The 14370-nt window shown below is 50.5% G+C and overlaps 1 protein-coding gene across 1 annotated transcript; it reads left to right on the top strand.

Moving 5' to 3' along the window:
• The first annotated feature begins 2337 nt into the window (after positions 1 to 2337).
• Positions 2338 to 12417, top strand: LOC137363780 (cellular retinoic acid-binding protein 2-like). The gene is made up of 4 exons (XM_068027336.1): positions 2338 to 2747; positions 10432 to 10610; positions 11256 to 11372; positions 11576 to 12417. Exons 1-4 carry the CDS (start codon positions 2675 to 2677, stop codon positions 11624 to 11626), a joined length of 420 nt encoding a protein of 139 aa, XP_067883437.1. The 5' UTR covers positions 2338 to 2674; the 3' UTR covers positions 11627 to 12417.
• Positions 12418 to 14370: the final 1953 nt, after the last annotated feature.

Here is a 14370-nt window from a genome sequence, read left to right as displayed (position 1 = left end):
ACTCTCTCTCTCCAGCTCTCACACTCTGTCTCTCCAGCTCACACACACTCTCTCTCCAGCTCACACACTCTCTCTCTCTCAGCTCTCTCACACTCTCTCTCTCTCGCTCACACACTATCTCTCCAGCTCTCACACTCTCTCTCCAGCTCTCACACACTCTCTCTCTCCAGCTCACACACTGTCTCTCCAGCTCTCAAACTCTCTCTCTCCAGCTCACACACTCTCTCTCTCCAGCTCTCACACTCTCTCTCTCCAGCTCACACACTCTCTCTCACCAGCTCACACTCTCTCTCTCCAGCTCTCACACTCTCTCTCTCCAGCTCACACACTCTCTCTCACCAGCTCACACACTCTCTCTCCAGCTCTCACACACTCTCTCTCTCCAGCTCACACACTCTCTCTCCAGCTCTCACACTCTCTCTCTCCAGCTCACACACTCTCTCTCACCAGCTCACACTCTCTCTCTCTCCAGCTCACACACACTCTCTCTCCAGCTCTCACACACTCTCTCTCTCCAGCTCACACACTGTCTCTCCAGCTCTCAAACTCTCTCTCTCCAGCTCACACACTCTCTCTCCAGCTCTCACACACTCTCTCTCTCCAGCTCACACACTGTCTCTCCAGCTCTCAAACTCTCTCTCTCCAGCTCACACACTCTCTCTCTCCAGCTCTCACACTCTCTCTCTCCAGCTCTCACACTCTCTCTCTCCAGCTCACACTCTCTCTCTCTCCAGCTCTCACACACTCTCTCTCTCCAGCTCACACACTCTCTCTCTCCAGCTCTCACACACTCTCTCTCTCCAGCTCACACACTCTCTCTCTCTAGCTCACCCACTCTCTCTCTCCAGCTCCACTCTCTCTCTCCAGCTCTCACACTCTCCCTCTCTCCAGCTCACCCACTCTCTCTCTCCAGCTCACACACTCTCTCTCTCTCCAGCTCACACACTCTCCCTCTCTCCAGCTCTCACACTCTCTCTCCAGCTCTCACACTCTCTCTCTCCAGCTCTCACACACTCTCTCTCACCAGCTCTCACACTCTCTCTCTCCAGCTCTCACACTCTCTCTCTCCAGTTCTCACACTCTCTCTCTCCAGCTCTCACACTCTCTCTCTCCAGCTCTCACACTCTCTCTCTCCAGCTCTCACACACTCTCTCTCACCAGCTCTCACACTTTCTCACCAGCTCTCACACTCTCTCTCTCACCAGCTCTCACACTCTCTCACCAGCTCTCACACTCTCTCTCTCTCCAGCTCTCACACTCTCTCTCTCCAGCTCTCACACTCTCTCTCTCCAGCTCTCACACACTCTCTCTCACCAGCTCTCACTCTCTCTCACCAGCTCTCACACTCTCTCTCTCCAGCTCTCACACTCTCTCTCTCACCAGCTCTCACACTCTCTCACCAGCTCTCACACTCTCTCTCTCTCCAGCTCTCACACTCTCTCTCTCCAGCTCTCACACACTCTCTCTCACCAGCTCTCACACTTTCTCACCAGCTCTCACACTCTCTCTCTCCAGCTCTCACACTCTCTCTCTCCAGCTCTCACACACTCTCTCTCACCAGCTCTCACACTCTCTCACCAGCTCTCACACTCTCCCTCTCCAGCTCACACACACTCTCTCTCGCCAGCTCACACGCTCTCTCTCCAGCTCTCACACACTCTCTCTCTCCAGCTCACCCACTCTCTCTCTCCAGCTCCACTCTCTCTCTCCAGCTCACACACCCTCCCTCTCTCTCCAGCTCACACACTCTCCCTCTCTCCAGCTCTCACACTCTCTTTCCAGCTCTCACACACTCTCTCTCACCAGCTCTCACACTCTCTCTCTCACCAGCTCTCACACTCTCTCTCTCACCAGCTCTCACACTCTCCCTCTCCAGCTCACACACACTCTCTCTCTCTCTCCAGCTCACACACACTCTCTCTCTCTCCAGCTCACACACACTCTCTCTCTCTCCAGCTCTCACACTCTCTCTCTCCAGCTCACACACACTCTCTCTCTCCAGCTCTCACACACTCTCCATCCAACTCTCACACTCTCTCTCCAGCTCTCACACACTCTCCATCCAACTCTCACACACTCTCCATCCAACTCTCACACACTCTCTCTCTCCAGCTCTCACACACTCTCCATCCAACTCTCACACACTCTCTCTCTCCAGCTCTCACACACTCTCTCTCTCCAGCTCTCACACACTCTCCATCCAGCTCTCACACACTCTCTCTCTCCAGCTCTCACACACTCTCCATCCAACTCTCACACACTCTCTCTCTCCAGCTCTCACACTCTGACTCCTCCCAGTCGCTCTGACTCTGGTTAAAAGGTCTTGAAATAAAGCTGAGTTGCTCATTAAATTGGGAGAGAGACTCAGAGTGAGTGAGTCAGAGAGAAATAGAGAGAGGGAGTGTTACAGAGAGAAATAGAGAGAGGGAGATTTACAGAGAGAAATAGAGAGAGGGAGATTTACAGAGAGAAATAGAGAGAGGGAGAGTTCCGGAGAGAAATAGAGAGAGGCAGAGTTATAGAGAGAGGGAGAGTTACAGAGAGTGTATAAGGCTGTGCCAGAGGGAGAGTGTTAGTGTGTGTCAGACAGAGAGAGAGAGAGAGAGACAGACAGACAGGAGCAGCCAGATCCCGAGTCCCGGAGTCCAGACCGAGCGCCGTAGCCATTCCCAACATGTCCAAAAACTTCAGCGGCAACTGGAAAATGAAAAGCAGCGAAAACTTCGATGAACTTCTAAAACAGCTGGGTGAGAAAGAGAGAATGTGAGAGTGAGTGATAGAGGGATAGAGAGAGAGTGTGTGAGTGTGAAACAGAGAGAGACTATGTGTGAGAGAGAGAGTGAGAGTGATAGAGGGACAGAGAGAGAGAGAGTGTGAAACAGAATCTGTGTGTGAGAGAGAGAGAGAGTGTGTGTGAAACAGAGAGACTGTGTGTGTGAGAGAGAGAGTGATAGAGGGATAGAGAGAGAGTGTGTGTGTGAGTGTGAAACAGAGAGAGACTATGTGTGAGAGAGAGAGTGAGAGATAGAGGGACAGAGAGTCAGTGTGAAACAGAGACTGTGTGTGAGAGAGTGAGAGTGATAGAGGGACAGAGAGAGAGTGTGTGTGAAACAGAGACTGTGTGAGAGAGTGAGAGTGATAGAGGGATAGAGAGAGAGAGAGTGTGTGTGTGAGTGTGAAACAGAGAGAGACTATGTGTGTGAGAGAGAGTGAGAGAGATAGAGGGACAGAGAGAGAGAGAGTGAGTGTGAAACAGAATCTGTGTGAGAGAGTGAGAGTGATAGAGGGACAGAGAGAGAGAGAGTGAGTGTGAAACAGAGACTGTGTGAGAGATAGAGAGTGTGTGTGTGAAACAGAGAGACTGTGTGTGTGTGAGAGAGAGAGTGAGAGAGATAGAGGGACAGAGAGAGAGTGTGTGAATGTGAAACAGAGACTGTGTGTAAGAGAGTGAGAGTGATAGAGGGATGGAGAGAGAGTGAGTGTGAAACAGAGTCTGTATGAGAGATAGAGAGTGAGAGGGGGATAGAGAGAGAGTGTGTGTGTGAAACAGAGAGACTGTGTGTGTGTGAGAGAGATAGAGGGACAGAGAGAGAGTGTGTGTGTGAGTGTGAAACAGAGAGACTATGTGTGAGAGAGACAGTGAGAGAGATAGAGGGACAGAGAGAGAGAGTGAGTGTGAAACAGAATCTGAGTGTGAAACAGAATCTGTGTGTGAGAGTGAGAGTGATAGAGGGACAGAGAGAGAGTGTGTGTGTGAGTGTGAAACTGAGAGAGACTATGTGTGAGAGAGAGAGTGAGAGAGATAGAGGGACAGACAGAGAGAGAGTGAGTGTGAAAGAGTCTGTGTGAGAGAGTGAGAGTGAGAGAGGGATAGAGAGAGAGTGTGTGTGAGTGTGAAACAGAGAGAGACTATGTGTGAGAGAGAAAGTGAGAGAGATAGAGGGACAGAGAGAGAGAGAGTGAGTGTGAAAGAGTCTGTGTGAGAGAGTGAGAGTGAGAGAGGGATAGAGAGAGAGAGAGTGTGTGTGAGTGTGAAACAGAGAGAGACTATGTGTGAGAGAGAGAGTGAGAGAGATAGAGGGACAGAGAGAGAGAGAGAGTGAGTGTGAAACAGAATCTGTGTGTGAGAGAGTTAGAGGGATAGAGAGAGAGTGTGTGTGTGAGTGTGAAACAGAGAGACTATGTGTGAGAGAGAGAGTGAGAGAGATAGAGGGACAGAGAGAGAGAGAGTGAGTGTGAAACAGAGTCTGTGTGAGAGAGTGAGAGAGGGATAGAGAGAGAGTGAGTGTGTGAAACAGAGAGACTGTGTGTGTGTGAGAGAGAGAGTGAGAGAGATAAAGGGATAGAGAGAGTGTGTGTGAGTGTGAAACAGAGAGAGACTGTGTGTGTGAGAGAGAGTGAGAGAGATAGAGGGACAGAGAGAGAGAGAGAGTGAGTGTTAAACAGAATCTGTGTGAGAGAGTGAGAGTGAGAGAGGGATAGAGAGAGAGTGAGTGTGTGAAACAGAGAGACTGTGTGTGTGTGAGAGAGAGAGTGAGAGAGATAAAGGGATAGAGAGAGTGTGTGTGAGTGTGAAACAGAGAGAGACTATGTGTGAGAGAGAGAGTGAGAGTGATAGAGGGACAGAGAGAGAGAGAGTGAGTGTGAAACAGAGAGAGACTGTGTGTGAGAGAGAGTGAGAGAGGGATAGAGAGAGAGAGTGTGTGTGAAACAGAGAGACTGTGTGTGAATGTGAAACAGAGAGAGAGAGAGATAGAGGGATAGAGAGAGTGTGTGTGAATGTGAAACAGAGAGACTGTGTGTGTGTGAGAGAGAGAGTGAGAGAGATAGAGGGATAGAGAGGGAGAGTGTGTATGTGAATGTGAAACAGAGAGAGACTGTGTGTGAGAGAGAGTGAGAGAGGGATAGAGAGAGAGAGAGTGAGTGTGTGTGTGAGTGTGAAACAGAGAGAGATTGTGTGTGAGAGAGAGAGTGAGAGTGATAGAGGGACAGAGAGAGAGAGAGTGAGTGTGAAACAGAATCTGTGTGAGAGATAGAGAGTGAGAGGGGGATAGAGAGAGAGTGTGTGTGTGAAACAGAGAGACTGTGTGTGAGAGAGTGAGAGAGCTAGAGGGATAGAGAGAGTGTGTGTGTGAGAGAGAGAGTGAGAGTGATAGAGGGATAGAGAGAGAGTGTGTGTGTGAAACAGAGAGACTGTGTGTGTGTGAGAGAGAGAGTGAGAGTGATAGAGAGAGAGTGTGTGTGTGAAACAGAGAGACTGTGTATGTGTGAGAGAGAGAGTGAGAGTGATAGAGGGACAGAGAGAGAGAGTGAGTGTGAAACAGAGAGACTGTGTGTGTGAGAGAGAGAGTGAGAGAGATAAAGGGATAGAGAGAGTGTGTGTGAGTGTGAAACAGAGAGAGACTGTGTGTGAGAGAGTGAGAGAGATAGAGGGATAGAGAGAGTGTGTGTGAATGTGAAACAGAGAGAGAGAGAGATAGAGGGATAGAGAGAGTGTGTGTGAATGTGAAACAGAGAGACTGTGTGTGTGTGAGAGAGAGAGTGAGAGAGATAGAGGGATAGAGAGGGAGAGTGTGTATGTGAATGTGAAACAGAGAGAGATTGTGTGTGAGAGAGTTAGATAGATAGAGGGATAGAGAGAGAGAGAGTGTGTGTGAAACAGAGAGACTGTGTGAGAGAGGGATAGAGAGAGAGTGTGTGTGAGTGTGAAACAGAGAGAGAGGGAGACTGTGTGTGAGTGAGAGTGTGAGAATATGTGACAGAGGGGTAGAGACTGTGTGTGAAATATATTTATAGAGAGAGAGAGAGTGAGGGAGAGAGGGAGTGTGTGTGATAGAGAGACTGTGTGTGAGAGTGTGAAACAGAGAGAGAGAGACTGAGTGAGAGAGGGAGAGAGAGAGAGACTGTGTGTGAGAAAGTGTGATAGAGAGAGGGATAGAGAGATTGTGAGTGTGAAACACAGAGAGAGAGAGACTGTGTGAGAGAGAGAGATTGTGTGTGAGTGAAACAGAGAGCGAGACTGTATGTGTGCGAGAAAGAGAATGTGATAGAGAGGGACAGACTGTGTGAGAGAGAGTGTGATTGAGAGACCTAGAGAGACTGTGTGTGAGTGTGAAGCAGAGAGAGAGAGACCGTGTGAGTGAGTGATAGAGAGGGGGACAGAGAGACTGTGTGTGACAGTGTGAAACACAGAAACAGAGTGTGAGAGTGAGACAGACTGTGTGAGAGAGAGAGTGATTGAGAGACCTAGAGAGACTGTGTGTGAGTGTGAAGCAGAGAGAGAGAGACCGTGTGAGTGAGTGATAGAGAGGGGGACAGAGAGACTGTGTGTGACAGTGTGAAACACAGAAACAGAGTGTGAGAGTGAGACAGACTGTGTGAGAGAGAGAGTGTGATAGAGAGAGAGAGACAGAGAGACTGTGTGAGTGTGAAACACAGACAGAGACTGTGTGTGTGAGAGACAGTGAGATTGGGTGAGAGAGAGTGTGATAAAGAGGGATAGAGAGACTGTGAGAATGTGAAACAGAAAGAGAGAGACTGTGTGGGTGAGAGAGAGAATGTGATACAGAGGGACAGACTGTGTGAGAGAGAAAGTGTGAAAGAGAGAGGGACAGAGAGACTGGGTGTGAGTGTGAAACACAAAGAGACAGACTGTGTGTGTGAGAGAAAGACAGAGATAGAGTTATACAGCACAGAAACAGGCCCTTCGGCCCATCGTGTCTGTGCTGGCCATCAAGCCCCTATCTATTCTAATCCTATTTTCCAGCACTTGGCCTGTAGCCTTGTACGCTATGGCATTTCAAGTGCTCATCTAAATACTTCTTAAATGTTGTGAGGGTTCCTGCCTCCACCACCCCTTCAGGCAGTGTGTTCCAGATTCCAACCACCCTCTGGGTGAAAAACGTTTTCCCTCAAATCCCCTCTAAACCTCCTGCCCCTTACGTTAACTCTATGCCCCCTGGTTATTGACCCCTTCCTATCTAACCTATCAATACCCCTCATAATCTTGTACACCTCAATCAGGTCTCCCCTCAGCCTTCTCTGCTCTAAGGAAAACAACCCTAGCCTATCCAGTCTCTCTTCATAGCTGAAATGCTCCAACCCAGGCAACATCCTGGTGAATCTCCTCTGCACCCTCTCCAGTGCAATCACATCCTTCCTGTAGTGTGGTGCCCAGAACTGTACACAGTACTCCAGCTGTGGCCTAACTAGCGTTTTATACAGCTCCATCATAACCTCCCTGCTCTTATATTCTATGCCTCGGCTAATAAAGGCAAGTATCCCATATGCCTTCCTAACCACCTTATCTACCTGTGCTGCTGCCTTCAGTGATCTATGGACAAGTACACCAAGGTCCCTCTGACCCTCTGTACTTCCTAGGGTCCTACCATCCATTGTATATTCCCTTGCCTTGTTAGGCATCACCTCACTTCTCAGGATTAAACTCCATTTGTCACTGCTCCGCCCATCTTACCAGCCCATCTATATTGTCCTGTAATCTAAGGCTTTCCTCCTCACTATTTACAACTCCACCAATTTTCGTGTCATCTGCGAACTTACTGATCATACCTCCTATATTCACGTCTAAATCATTAATGTACACTACAAACAGCAAGGGTCCCAGCACCGATCCCTGTGGTACACCACTGGTCACAGGCTTCCACTCGCAAAAACAACCCTCGACCATCACCCTCTGCCTCCTGCCACTAAGCCAATTTTGGCTCCAATTTGTCAAATTGCCCTGGATCCCATGGGCTTTAACCATCTTCACCAATCTCCCATGCGAGACCTTGTCAAAAGCCTTACTGAAGTCCATGTAGACTACATCAACTGCTTTACCCTCATCTACACATCTAGTCACCTCCTCGAAAAATTCAATCAGGTTAGTTAGACACAATCTCCCCCTGACAAAGCCATGCTGACTATCCCTGATTAATCCCTGCCTCTCCAAGTGGAGATTAATCCTGTCCCTCAGAATTTTTTCCAGTAGTTTCCCTACCACTGATGTTAGACTCACCGGCCTGTCATTTCCTGTTTTATCCCTGCTATCCTTCTTGAATAGTGGTACCACATTCGCTGTCCTCCAGTCCTCTGGTACCTCTCCTGTGGCCAGAGAGGATTTGAAAATTTGTGTCAAAGCCCCTGCTATCTCCTCTCCTCCCTTGCCTCACATAACAGCCTGGGATACACCTCATCTGGACCTGGGGATTTATCCACTTTTAAGCCCGCTAAAATAGCTAATACCTCCTCCCTTTCAATGCTGTGCATCAGAGACAGAGAGATTGTGTGTGTGTGTGTGTGTGTGTGTGTGTGTGTGAGTGAGAGAGACACAGCAAGAGATTGTGTGTGAGAGACAGAGACAGAGAGATTGTGGTGTGTGTGTCTGTGTGAGAGAGAGACATTGTGTGTGTGTGTGAGACAGAGAGAGATTGTGTGTGTGTGAGAGACAGACAGCGAGAAAGAGATTGTGTGTGTGAGAAAGTGAGATAGAGACAGAGAGATTGTGTGTGTGTGTGTGTGAGAGAGAGATTGTGCGAGAGAGACACAGACGGGTGATTGTGTGTGTGTGAGAGAGCGAGAGATTGTGTGAGAGAGACACAGACGGGTGATTGTGTGTGTGTGAGAGAGCGAGAGATTGTGTGTGTGTGAGAGAGAGAGATTGTGCGAGAGACAGGGAGAGAGATTGTATGTGTGAGAGAGCGACACAGACAGAGAGATTGTGTTTGAGAGAGAGAAAGAGAGAGCGATTGTGTGTGTGTATGTGAGAGAGAGATTGTGCGTGAGAGAGAGACAAGGGAAACTGCGTGTAAGAGTGTGAAACACAGAGAGAGAGAGAGACAGGGACTGTGTGTGAATGTGGGACAGAGACAGCGAGACTGTGAGAGTGTAAAATAGAAAAACAGACTGTGTGAGAGAGAGAAAGAAACTGAGAGTGTGAGACAGAGACTGTGTGAGAGAGACTGTGTGATAGAGACAGAGACTATGTCACACTATCTTGCACAGAGTGAGAGAGGGACAAGGAGACTGTGTGAGAGTGTGATAGAGAGAGAGAGAGTGTGTGTGCGAGAGAGTAAGAGAGACAGAATATGAGAGAGTGAGAGACAGTGTGTATGAGAGTGAGTGTGAGAAACAGAGTGAGACAAAGACTGAGAGACTGAAGAAAGAGAGAGACAGAGTGTGTGTGAGAGAGAGACTGTATGAGACATAGTGAGAGAGGGAGAGACAGAGCGAGGCAGAGACGGTGTGTGAGGGGTAGTGAGAGGCGGAGACAGAGAGACACAATGTGTGACAGGGAGAGAGCGACAGAAATTGTGTGAGAGAGAGGGAGAGACAGAGTGTGAGAGATAGCGAGAGAGTGTGAGAAAGAGAGAGAGTGTGAGTGAGAGATAGAGAGTGAGAGATAGGGAGATGGACAGAGATGGTGGTGTCACTGACACAGAGGCCTAATGTCTGGCCGACATGTGACTCCAGACCCACAGCAATGTGGTTGACTCTTAACTACCCTCCAAAATGGCCAAGCAGTTCAAGGGCAATGAGGGATGGACAAAGAGAGTGTGACAGAGAGAAAGTGATAGAAAAAGTGCGGGAGAGAGAATATCAGATATGAGATAGAGTGTGGGAGAGAGATAGAGGGAGGGAGATATTGAAAGTGGAAAAGGGAGGAGAGGAAGATTCAGGAAGTAGAGTTGGAGGGTGAGGAGTGTGTGGGACAGGTTGACGGAGGGACAGTGTGGAAGGGGTAGGAGAGAGGGAGAGGTAGAGAAAAAGAGAGCAGAGGAGAATGGGATGGAGGGAGGGAGAGAGAGGGAGATCACAGATGGAAAGCAATGGAGGTCAGGGCCTGAGAGAGTGAGTGTGGAGAGGGAGAGATAGATGGGAATTGAATGTGGGGGGGAAGAAGGCTGTTGGGAGGGGGAGTGAGTTGGGGCATAGGGGGAGGGAGAGACAGGAAGGGTAAGAGAGAGAGTGGTAAGGAATAGAGAGTGGGACAGACAGAGAGTAGGTGAGACAGAGAGAGAAACGGAGGTGATAGTGAGGGAGAGAGAGAGAGCGAGTTGAAGGGATGAGGGGAGAGTGAAAGAGAGAGAGGGGATAAGGAGACAAATGGCAGACTGGGAAATGGGGATGCAGGGATTGGGAGAATGGAAATTCTGGATCAGATGGAGCAGGGATCCGGGGGTGCGGAATACTGGGAGAACATCAAGTGTGAGTATGAGGGAGCAGGGAAGAGAATCGGGAATGAGGGAGCAAGACTAAAGGATGGTCAGAGGGGATATGGAGACTGTGTGATTGTGGGCGTGTGACAGTGTGAATGTTTGAGTGTGTATACTTCTGTGTGGCTCGAAGTGTGTGTCAGCGAGTGTGAGTGTGCATCTTGTGACCTTTTTACCGTGAATCAGTTACCCTGATGTCCCAACACTCTCCCATCAGACGTGGGTCTCCTGTTCAGGAAGATTGCAGTGAAAGCCGCCTCTGACCCCGATGTGGAGATTAAGCAGAATGGAGAGAATTTCTACATCAAAACAGCCACCACAGTGAGGACCACTGAGATCCGGTTCAGGGTCGGAGAGGAGTTCGAGGAGCAAACTGTCGATGGAAGACCATGCAAGGTGAGAGAGGGAGGGAGAGAAAGAATGAGACTGAAAGACACAAAGAATAAGAGAAAGGGCCCAGTGACCCCAGGTACGGTGGGCCCAGTGACCCCGGTTACGGTGGGCCCAGTGATCCCGGTTATGGTGGGCCCAGTGACCCCGGTTACGGTGGGCCCAGTGACCCCAGTTACCGTGGGCCCAGTGACCCCAGTTACGGTGGGCCCAGTGATCCCGGTTACGGTGGGCCCAGTGACCCCGGTTACCGTGGGCCCAGTGACCCCAGTTACGGTGGGCCCAGTGATCCCGGTTACGGTGGGCCCAGTGACCCCGGTTACGGTGGGCCCAGTGACCCCGGTTACCGTGGGCCCAGTGACCCCAGTTACGGTGGGCCCAGTGACCCCGGTTACGGTGGGCCCAGTGACCCCAGTTACGGTGGGCCCAGTGACCCCGGTTACGGTGGGCCCAGTGACCCCGGTTACCATGGTCACGGAGATCCCAATTACTACGGGTGGAGAAATCACGAGGATCGGGCACGTCCAGACCTCAGGGTGAGGCTACGATCAGTATCCTGGCAGTTGGCTGAGCAGATGAGTCCCAGGCCGAGGCAGGTCCAGGCCGAGGCTCTTTTCCCAGGATTATCATTCAGTCTTTTCACTCTTACAGAGTTTGGTCAGGTGGACCGGGGAGAATAAGATGGAGTGTGAACAGAGACTGCTCAAAGGCGAAGGCCCCAAAACCTCATGGACTCGCGAACTCACCAGTGATGACCAACTAGTTCTGGTAAGGGCCCTCCCTGTTAGTTCCACCTGCTTAGCATGATTCTTACCACAGGGTGTCTAGTGGGGAGGGATCCCGGGCGGGGTACAGGTGGGGATTCACCGTGGGGTGAGGGGGGGATTGCTGGGGTGGGGGGCAGGGATCCCCGAGGTGCTTTATCAGTGACAGACTGATGGAATTGTTCCTTGTGTCTCTCCCCCTCATAGACCATGACTGCCGATAACGTGATCTGCACACGCCTTTATGTCCGGAAGTGAGACGGCGGATCGGACAACGGAGTGGGGGAAACCAACCAGGGTAAACGACAGCAGCTCCCCACCCAGAACCTGCTCCCTGACCCCCGACCCCTGACCTCACATCTGAATCCATTCACAGAGCGCTAGGGGCAACTGGGCCGGGGAAACAGGGAAGCAGACCGTGGGAAACGGGGCGATGGGAAATGGGGGAAACTGGGCTACGGAAAACAGGGCTATGAGAAATGGGGAACAGGAAAACAGGACAATGGGAAATAGGGCCTCCAACTGGATGGTCTCTCCCTGGACAGACCCGCCCACTCCTCCCTCCCCACCGAGATGGACCCTCCCAGTCCTCCCCACCTCCTGGGATGGACCATCCCATTCTCCCCCACCTCCCAGGGTGGATCCTCCCATTCCCCACTCCCCCCACCCACAGCTCCTGGGACGGACCCCCCCATTCTCATTCCCCCCCCCCCCCCAACCTCCCGGGATGGACCCTCCCATTCCCCATCTCCCTTCCCGGGATGGACCGTCCCATTCTCCATCCCCACCCTCCTGGGATGGACCCCCCCCCCCCTCCAATTCCCCACACCCTCCACCCCCACCCCCCCCCCCCGGCCCCACCTCTGCACCAGGAGCTACAGAATCTCCGACTTGCCCAAACGGAGCTTGCAACACTTGATGTTCTGAGGGTCGGTGCTGTCTTTGCCTCAGTCGGCGGGGGGTGAGGGGCGGTTGGTGTTTCCGCAGCCCAAGTATTTGCATTTCCTTCATGTTCCAATCCTCTTGCTGTATCTGAATAAATCTTGGAGCCGGCTGCTCCATCATTTCAACGCTTGCCTCTGGCTCTTTGTCTTACTTTCCTTGGATTCGAGAGTGGGGAATTTGTGGGTAAAGCGCACAGAAATTCTCAAATGGAAACTACTTTTTTTTCGATAAAAGCTGTGAGCCAGTTGGCCATTAATTTATCATTTGGAACTCCCCCCCCCAAAAAGCTGTCAAGGCTTTTTTCAAACTGAGAACAATAGATTTTTGTCAGGTTCAGGGGGTTAAGGATTACGGAACCAAGGTGGGGAGATGGAGTTAAGATACAGATCAGCCCTGATCTGATTGAATGGCGGGGGATAGGCTCGAAGGGCTGAATGGCCTGCTCCTGTTCCTGTGGTCCTAGATGTTAATTGGATACAATGTAACTGGGGATCGAAATGACCAAATGAAGCTGGTGGGTGGCTGAAAGATGTTTATTGTAAGGCACAGTATCCTGCACCCTGAGTCACGACTCGAACTCGGGTATTTATTGTGAGAGGGAAGGAGCTGTTGAATAATTTAAACCATAAAAAGGGAAATATTTTACTTCTTACCGTCTCTAAAGTATCAGAGAGCTTATCCCACATCCAGGAGTGGATGAGCAGAAATTCAATATTGTGGATTCTGAAGCCATTCTTTTCAGTCCCTGCTCCAAACTCCGTTCTCCGTCACCTCCTCCAGCCCCTACAACCCTCCGAGATCTCTGCCCTCCTCCAATTCCGCCCTCTCGCCCATCCCCCGATTCCCATCGCTCCACCATTGGCGGCCGTGCCTTCAGCTGCCTGGGAGCTCTGGAATTCCCTCCCTAAAACTCTCCGCACCCCCCCCCCCCCTCCGTATCCTTAGACTATGACCCCTGGTTCTGGACCCCCCCCCAACCATCGGGAACATCCTTCCTGCATCTACCCTGTCAAGTCCTGTTAGAATTTTATAGGTTTCTATGAGATCCCCCCCCTCACTCTTCTGAACTCCAGTGAATATAATCCTAACCGACTCAATCTCTCCTCATACGTCAGTCCTACCATCCCAGGAATCAGTCTGGTAAACCTTTGCTGCACTCCCTCTATAGCAAGAACATCCTTCCTCAGATAAGGAGACCAAAACTGCACACAATATTCCAGGTGTGGCCTTACCAAGGCCCTGTATATTTGCAGTAAGTCATCCCTGCTCCTGTACTCGAATCCTCTCGCTATGAAGGCCAACATACCATTTGCCTTTTTGACTGCCTGTTGGATCTGCATGCTTACCTTCAGCGACTGGTGTACGAGAACACCCAGGTCTCGCTGCATATACCCCTCTCTCAGTTTATAGCCGTTCAGATAATAATCTGCCTTCCTGTTTCTGCTACCAAAGTGGATAACCTCACATTTATCCACATTATACTGCATCTGCCATGCATTAGCCCACTCACTCAACTTGTCCAAATCACCCTGAAGCCTCTCTGCATCCCCCTCACAACTCACCCTCCCACCAAGTTTTGTGTCATCGGCAAATTTGGAGATATTACATTTAGTTCCCTCATCTAAATCATTAATGTATATTGTGACTAGCTGGGGTCCTAGCACCGACCCCTGCAGTACCCCACTAGTCACTGCCTGTCATTCGGAAAAAGACCCATTTATCCCTACTCTTTGTTTCCTGTCAGCCAACCAATTTTCTATCCATCGCAATACACTACCCCCAATCCCATGCGCTTTAATTTTACACGCTTATCTCTGATGTGGGACTTTGTCGAAAGCCTTCTGAAAGTCCAAATCAACCACATCCACTGGCTCCCCCTCATCAGCTCCACTAAGTGACAGCCTTGCTGTTCGTGGGATCTTGCTGTGCGCCTCATTGGCTGCAAAGCACTCTCGGACTTTCCTGAGGTTGAGCAAAGGCTCGAGGGGAAAATGCGACCCTCTCTGCGGGGCTAATTAACGTTGAAAAACACATAACAGGCAGAAGCATCAAAGTGA

Source organism: Heterodontus francisci, unplaced genomic scaffold (genome assembly GCF_036365525.1).
Source record: "Heterodontus francisci isolate sHetFra1 unplaced genomic scaffold, sHetFra1.hap1 HAP1_SCAFFOLD_828, whole genome shotgun sequence".
NCBI lineage: Eukaryota > Metazoa > Chordata > Chondrichthyes > Heterodontiformes > Heterodontidae > Heterodontus > Heterodontus francisci.
The sequence above is the reverse complement of the archived record's forward strand: the minus strand, read 5'-3'. Positions and strand labels throughout refer to the sequence as shown.